The sequence below is a fragment of the Nanorana parkeri genome, unplaced genomic scaffold (genome assembly GCF_000935625.1).
Source record: "Nanorana parkeri isolate BGI_ZX_2015 unplaced genomic scaffold, ASM93562v1 scaffold40, whole genome shotgun sequence".
NCBI classification, from domain to species: Eukaryota; Metazoa; Chordata; class Amphibia; order Anura; family Dicroglossidae; genus Nanorana; species Nanorana parkeri.
Genome location: NW_017306308.1, coordinates 1,741,778 through 1,750,454, shown reverse-complemented (window position 1 = coordinate 1,750,454; position 8,677 = coordinate 1,741,778). Strand labels below are relative to the sequence as shown.

General features: G+C 43.3%; 1 protein-coding gene across 1 annotated transcript in view; it reads left to right on the top strand.

The window, feature by feature from the left end:
- SNX24 (sorting nexin 24) overlaps positions 1-8,677 on the top strand; it is a 112,559-nt gene that overhangs the window by 103,428 nt on the left and 454 nt on the right. Inside the window, exons 5-6 of the mRNA XM_018571180.1 lie at positions 1,336-1,368; positions 2,769-2,833. Of these exons, the coding sequence (XP_018426682.1) occupies positions 1,336-1,368; positions 2,769-2,833 (98 nt within the window). The remainder of the gene's footprint in view (positions 1-1,335; positions 1,369-2,768; positions 2,834-8,677) is intronic.

The window sequence follows — 8,677 nt, the reverse complement described above, 5'->3', positions numbered from 1 at the left end:
GCTTTATATTATAAGAAAATGTAATAATAATATAAAGCCAGTTATACAGAATTGGCTGTAGCTGTGCCACACTGTGTTCTGGTCTGCAGTCTGGACATGTGCTCATCTATTTTGACCACTAGGGGGATACAAGCCTTAGTTAGCAATGGCATGATAAATATTCATTTCATTATTCAATGTCTTTTTTTTAATATTATAAATGTTATAATATAAAAAAAGACATTGAATAATGAAATGAATCTTTATCATGCCATTGCTAACTATGGCTTGTATCCCCCCTAGTGGGGAAAATAGATTACCACATGCCCAGACCCACAGTGTATTATTGTATAGTGTGGAACAGCTGTAGCCAATTCTGCATACCTGGCTTTATATTATAAAGTTCTTATAATATAAAGCCAGGTATGCAGAATTGGATATAGCTGTGCCACACTACAGAGTGTTCATGTTCTTCATAATATTAAGAAACTGACCTAAAATCATGATTTTGTATTGCTTTAGAAAAAATGTGACCTGTCCCTTTAAGAAAAAGTATCGGTACTCGTACTCGGCCTTAAAAAAGTGGTATCGGTGCATACCTAATAACGATATATTTTTATATATTTTTAACTTAAAGTGACATTAAACCCTCAGATTTTTTAACATAAAACAATACTGTAATGTGTACCTTACTGTAATCCATGGTTGTTTCCCTTCTCTTTGCTTCACTTCCATTTAAATCCTCATGTCTTCTCATGCTCTGCAGAACTTCCCTTTGCAGCTCAGGGCCTCTTCCTGTAGTGCTGGCTCAGGTTACAAGCCTATAGAAACTAATACACAGACACCGTGTATCCATTCCTGAGACAAGGCAGTCTGCTGCAAAACAGAAGTTCTGCAGAGCATGAGAACAGATACAGATTTAAAAGGAAGAGCAGCAAAGAGAAGGGAAACAACCATGGATTACAGTAAGGCACACATTACACTATTGTTTTATGTTAAAAAATCTGAGGGTTTAATGTCACTTTAAGTAGTATCGTTTGTGTCCCCACTGGGGCAATTCACCCTCACTACTGGTGACCACTGTCTCCAGTACACAAAGTGATGGGTAATCCACATTATTTGACCTGTAACCAGAAGAGGAGGAAAGAGGAAATATTCCAATGTTCTGGTGATAGCTGAAATGTCACTTGCTTTGGAGAGATTTCCTCTTCCTGATGTGTCTCTGGACAGGAAGTGAAATCTTCCCGATGGGACACAGACATAACCTGACCGGTCCCTACTGTATCCAAGCTAAAAAAAAAACGTTGGCTTTCCTTACACTTTATAACATAAAGTAATCCCTTTACTATCTTTCAGATCTATTGAGGACCTTGAATCAGACGAAACCAGGTAAAACATTTGCAGAATTATTTCTTTAAAGATTTTTTTTTTTATAAATGTAGCCCCAAGAATATAATTTACCACTATTGAAGTGTGTCATGTCCTGGTGGCTGCTATTTATTGTATAAAGTTCCCCCACGAGTGCCCCCAGATGCCCCCTACATCACTGATCTTCCGGTGCAACTGAAAGACTCTGACAAATTTGCGCACCTTCCTCCATTCTCCTCCATTCATAGAAGCTGTACTATTTTTTTCCACAGTGCAAAACGGCCTGTGATTGGAGGACTGATGGATGAACGACAAGATCTACCTCCTCCAAACATAGGTTGCAGAGCTGTAAGGGGTATCGGGTGGCACATGTGGGAAGATCTACACAAATGAGGAGCAGCCACCAGGACATGCGATACACCTCATTGGTAGTAAGTAGAGATGTGCTCGGGATTACTGCAAAACGTACCAGGGTTTATCAGGGGCTGGGGCATTTCCCTCTTCATAGCTACACGTAACAAAGGGGTGAGGAATGTAGTCTACATGCTACAGTGATCTGAATCGTCCTCTGAAAATTGATGTTCCAGCTCCAACCATTCTATGTGGGAGCTGAGCTAAGTTTGGATATGCAGATAAGATACACCGAGGTAAATGAATTAAGACTGAAGCAGACAAAATGTGTAGCAGTTGCCCATGGTAGCCAATCAGCTTCTCTTTCATTTTCAAAGCTTAAAGGAGAACTATGAGGTGAGTGCTTTCCACTCACCTCATAGTTCTAGCCGACCTGTGACAATGAGACTGTCACAGGTCGGCTCAGTAGATCGGGAGGTGAGCGAACACATACCGGCGTTCGCTCCCCTCTCGATCCTGTCGCAGCTCTCTGCCGTGACAGGTGAGGGGCTGGATTCCCCCCTCCCCGCTCCGATCCTTCAGCGCTGACTGGCGGAATGGACGGGGGAGGGGGCGGGTACAGCTGGCTCTGACTCTAGATAGGCAGAGCCAGCTGTCAGTCACGCAGCTGGGCGGATCCCGGCACAATTGTCGGGATCCGCTTCAGCTGCGGCGTCTTGGTAAACCGCGAGCTACAGCTCGCAGTATACTGAGCCTAGGGTGACGGGAGGACGCCAGTTTGTGTCCTCCCGTTAGCCTAAGGAAAACTATGGGGAAAAGCCTTAACCCCATAGTTCTCCTTTAACTGCAGAAAGGAGCTGATTGGTTACTGTGGGCAACTGCTCCAGATTCTCTCTGCTCCAGTTTTGATAAATGTTGTCTGGTTTGCAGAAGTTGGGGCAAACAGGAGCAGCGTCTGTATTTGAATTTCACCGCACTGCAGTCTCAGCTCATCATCTTATTGAAAGTAGTTTGTTTCATTTTCTCTTTACTATTTTTGATGCTGATGCTTGTGTTTTTGACCTTTCCAGCAAACTGTCACACCAGCCTGTGCTGCTGTTCCTAAGGGATCCATATGTCTTGCCTGCAGCCAACGGTAATCAAACCTGTCATCTGTTAACTGCTGTTTACTGATCTGACCCAGCAGCACAGAACTGCAGGGTTATTACAAACGTTAAATGCTTTTTGTCACATCTTATAATTTATAGTTGCTGCAGAGGACAAAATGTGGCCAGGTTGCATCTTGATTTATGTTATTGAATGCAATGTGTGTTACTTCTACTTACACTTTGGAGGTATTATACAGGTGTGTTATTGATATAATATACAACTAAGAAATGTAAAAATGTACGGAATATTTACATACATTGTATTTCCTAAAATGTATGCTTTGGTGAAAGGAAGCTGAAAGAAAAGTACATTTTTTTGCTGTAATAAAATTATGATCGCAAGAAATAGCTGTCAATGATATTAGCTGATATTGTGATAATGATATTGCTGTACTTACAGAAGGGAGAGGGTAGGGATCAACACAACAGCATACTGATGCTCAGTGCTTGTGCAGTCAGCAAGATGGGGCAGTGGAGTGACCAAAGCTGTGTAACTTATTTGTAAAAAATTAAATTGTGTTCACCCACCTGGCCTATAGTGTGGCAGCTATGCCTAACTCAAAAGAGTGGTCGGACAGAACTGCACATCTTTTGTTCTAACTGTGGTCCCGTCTGCTGGCCCCTACATCAATATTATGTCCTGTTGTAAAGTAGGGGCCTGCAGATGGAATCTCAGCACACAGTGAAGGACACAGGTATCCAATTCGCCCAGAAGTGTGTTGGATGGGAAGATTCTGCTGGGTGCCATAGCTATGCAAGAGAGTGGAGATCGGAAGAACATCCAGCTGGTAAGGGGAGTGTAAATATTCTTCCAGAACTTTTTCCCCTTCCGTTCATTGAAGAACACAGCTGGATCCTGAGGACCTACACCATATGGGTTTTATATCGCCACCTGTAGGAGAAGAAAGCTAGGCAAAAAAAAAAGAAGCAGCCTAGGGGCAGTCAAACCCAACAATCAACCCAGTTTTTTTTTGCCTAGCGTTCAGGAGTTATGACCTAGGAGACTTTCTGTCTTAGAAAGGTATTTTTTCATCTACTATTGATTTTCAATCAAGCTGCTTCCTGGCTTACAGGCTGGATATTTAGATCTTGGTAGTCTCCCCAGGGTAACCCTATGAGCGCATGCAGTTCTCCTCTACAGCGAGAACAGCTGCAACGGCTTCACCTTTACAGAGCGTCATGAAGGATGGTCTCCTCCAGGGGTAAGTATAACCGATCGCCAGAGGGTGGGTCATGGTACCGCCTTTGGGCCAGCAGTGTCCGGCTGCTGTCAGAGGCATTTTGTTGTGGACTGAAGGGGTTTTCTATAGTCCTGTCCTTTTTTCAACAGGCGGGGGATCATTGCTTGTTGTTTAGCACCTTGAAAGGTCAGGCATTCTATGGTCCATACTTTTATCCAGGGTGTCAATCGTCTGGTTCCCCCTTTAAAGCCACTTTTACCACCAAGGGATTTGAATTTGGTTGTGTCTGTCTTGCAGAAGTCTCCCTTTGAGAATATTCGAGAAGTCTCCCTTTTAGAGTCCCTTGTTAGATTTATCTAGGAAGGTTGCTTTTTTGGTGGCCATCACGTCAGCTGATCGTGTGTCCAAGTTGGCGGCGTTGTCTTGTAAACCACCGTTCCTGGTCCTACATCGGGAGAAGGTGGTGCTTCTACCTCGGCCGTCCTTTCCGAATTGGTTTCCTCCTTTCATTTAAATGAGAACATTGTTTTGCCATCTTTATGCCCCAAACCATCTTATCTGAAGGAGGAAGGTCTTTACACTTTGGATGTGGTTAGGGCTATTCGGGTCTGCCTTGGGGTTACGTCTTCCTTTCAACAGTCAGATTCTTTGCTTGTCGTCCCAGATGGCCCTAGGAAAGGACATGTGGCCTCATGGCCAATAACTCCAGGTGGATTCGTCAGACTGTGGTTCAGGTGTATGTTCTCAAGGGTCAGGAACCTCTGTTTTGGGACACTGCCCTTTTTACTAGGGCTTTGAGTGTTTCTCGGGGCTTTCATCACAAGTTTGCAAAGCTGCTACGTAGTCTTCTGTTCATACCTTTTCTAAGGGATAATATTGGCAGGCGTGTGTTGCAAATAGCGTCTAGAGGAGCTGGAGGTTTCACACCCCAGGTTATGAATACAAAGGAACAGATTGTTTCTGCAGTGGGCTGTGCAAGGACCCAGTGGGGAGAAAAAAGGGGGCTTTTTAGAAACCAGTCCAGACCTCGTATATAAAAGTCTTAGAAAAACATTTATTCACTAAATTGTTGTATACATAATTTAGAACCAAAAAATAAAGTACAAAATCATGTCATCAATAAAAATATATATCATTAATAAAAATACATATTGAATATGCAGGTTCACCGTTAGGTGACAATACCGTGCGGTTACGAGATATGCGGTAACTTATTTTCAGATGATGTAAACGCTCCTATAGGTCCCTGATTCCAGTGATACAAACAGTAACTTCACACGCGGCAAGAGATCCGGTCTATATATGTCCCCTTAATAGAACTTCATGACCCCTAAGTGTACCTCACCGGCTTTTTGGTTCTAAATTATGTATACAACAATTTAGTGAATAAATGTTTTTCTAAGACTTTTATATACGAGGTCTGGACTGGTTTCTAAAAAGCCCCCTTTTTTCTCCCCACAGCCCACTGCGGAAACAATCTGTTCCTTTGTATTCATACCTTTTCTAAGTTTTATAAGTTGGATGTTGCGGCATCTGCGGATGTGAGTTTTGGCCGCAAGGTTTTACAGGCAGCGGTGTGAGTGTCTTTTTGACTGTGGGTGGGTTTGGTCTTTTGCCCGTTCTCTGTTGCACTGCTTTGGGACGTCCCATATGGTGAAGATCCTAAGGATTCGGCTGTGTCCTTCAATGAAACAGAAGAAAAAACAGGATTTTTGTACTCACTGTAAAATAATTTTCTCTGCGTTCATTGATGGACACTGATTGATCTGATTAAAGTAAACTCAATTGTGATAGGTTTTTACAGATGACTGGTTATTACTGTACTGTACATCATTATTACTCTTTGATCAAGATAAAAAGCGCTAAAGGTATTAAATAATGTGTATAAAAAGTGGAAGATAGGTTTTCAGGCGGGTCGGCCTGGAGCCTATTAATGTATATGAAATGTGATTAATAAACCAATACAAAATTGCTGTGATAAAGATAAAACATAAAAACATAAAAAATAAAAACAAAAACAAAATCTTTATCACAGCAATTTTGTATTGGTTTATTAATCACATTTCATATACATTAATAGGCTCCAGGCCGACCCGCCTGAAAACCTATTTTCCACTTTTTATACACATTATTTAATACCTTTAGCGCTTTTTATCTTGATCGATTACCGTAGGGATTTCTTTAATCCCCTTTTTAGAGCTGCTCTGGGTTTATTAGATTTGTTCACTATTTTTAATTATTTAATTATTCACTTATTTTTTCCTTGTATACTACCATTTTAATTATTTAAGTATTCACTTAATTTTCCTTCTTTACTACCTCTCTCCAGAAGCGCAGATTATGTATTTACATTATTACTCTTTGCCTAATAATAACCCACTTGTAATTTTGGTTTTGCCCTAATATACAAGTATGCACAGCATACTTGCACGTTAGGGCACAGTTAGCTTACAAGTGCCCTTCCGTATTGGTGTCAGATCCATCTTTGGTCCTGTGCATTGTCCACTGCTGCCGCCATCTCTGCCGACTCTTTCAGGTTATTGGAAGCCCGCTTCAGCTATTGGTTGACCACCGATGGTGTAACACATTGGCTCTCACATAGAGAGTATCTACAATATTGCTGGTGGGGAGAGAGAGAATTTGTTTGGCAGGAGAGACTTTGCATTTTTTTCTGCCAAAATCCTGACCACCCAAGGATATTTTTTTTTCTCCCTTTGATCAGTGCCAGAATTGTGAGCACTGCATACATATTGCCATTTGTCTGAGTATTTTTCCTAAACTTGGAATGTGAAGATGTTCATAATCTAGTTCAGAATATTCTGAAAAGCAGAAAGACTGTTCCAGAGGAATGTGAATGTGACTCTCCAGACTGCCAAACCAGATGTGTTAGTACACTTCTCTATGGGCTCTAGTTACTGTAGTCATTTTGGCAACACTGTAATTTTTTACTGAAGGATTGCTTATGTTGAATTTTTAAAGAACGTTTAAGTACTTTTTCTTTGGTGAATGCTTTTAGTGTATTTGCAGCTAAAAGTTTTTTTTTTCTGTATACAGTAAGGAAAAGAACAGTTGGATTTTCACTGCTATCCAGGCTGACCGCCACCCCCTACTTCTGACCCAGCCAGTGGCAGCAGTTGCGGTGAGGGCATTCCCCACCCCTTTGTAACAAATAACTGCGGGTTGGGATATGCGCCTCTCTGCAACTGATTGGATTGGGAGGAGGGGGTGGGTGCATTATTGGACTTGCAGCTTATTTGTTTGTTTGTTTGTTTGTTTTGATAGTGGAAAGGATAGGGCCAAGAGTGCAGATTTATTGAATAAGAACAGATGGGGACACCAGCCCAGCCTCATAACTAATCTCGATGCAGAGAACAGAGAATATAGTAAACATACTATATTCTCATGTTATGAATGAACAGGCACACTCATAGAGGATTCCTGTTCATTTATAACGAGCTGCAGAAAAAGAGATAGAGGACTCAATCTTTTTCTATTTTAAAAGGGAAATATCAGGAGTCTGTTTAGACCCCCAATATTTCTCCAAAGCCCCTAAAAGTAAAGTAAAAAATATAGGGCTGTACAAATTAACAATTCATTTCTCGATTAATCGTTAATCTTTTTGATCGATTAAAATTTTTTTTAAACTCTCTGCACAAGCGCCAGCCAAGGCATTGGCCTATACACATACAGCACAGCAATGAAGTAATAAAATGAACTAGGATCACACTAATCCAGCACGTTATTATTCTGAGTTGCCCCACTCAAGCGGCGGCCATATTAAGTGGGGGCACGTGAGATTGAGTGTATATCCAAGGGGCCAGTCGAGCGGCGAAGCTGAGAAGATTGGGCGCCGAGGCAGCAGTGAAGGCTGGGCTCCCCGTGTAAGGTAGGAGCACTGTGCTGGCAGGGCCCACCAATGAGCGAGCAGGAGGAGAAGGGGGACGGAGCAGCAGGGGGTGGAGACAGAGGGAGATAGGGGCGGAGATTTGAGAGGACGGGAGGAGCCGGGGGTCTGAGCGGCATGAGACGGCCGGAAACAGCTAGCCCCTCTGAGATCTGGCAGACTTCAGGGTCTCATGGGGGCTTTGCATGATCTGTGTGGGCTCTGCAGCCCCGTGGTGGGCAGAGCCCATTACAAATCCTGCACAGCCCCCCTGAGACCCTGCAGACTGCAGGGCCTCCAGGGGGCTGTGGGGGGCTTTGCAGGGTCTCGGGCCTGTGCAGGATCTGTGGTGGGCTCTGTCCACCACAGGCCCCGCAGAGCTCACCACAAATCCTGCTAAGCCCCCCTGAGACCACAGCTTTCCTGCTATGCTACTAGCAGAACATGTCAAAAGCTGGATACAGTGTTTGCACTGTATCCAGCAACTGACAGGTCACACAAAAAGTATTAAATTTAGTGGGGGTGGGGGCGCTCGTGTTTTGCCTTGCCTAGGGCAGCCCCAAACCAGAATACACCACTGCGTTCAGGGACCACCAATTGAAATAGATCTGACTGACTCAGATCGCCTTGGTATGCGATCCGGGCCAGTCACAATTAGGCAGCGGCAGCCAATAAACAGGTAGGTTAGACGGCTGCTTCCTCCTCGCTAGGACCCAGTGAGGCCCCCGCAAGCGGCCGTCTAATCTGCCTGTTTAGAGGTCACCGCC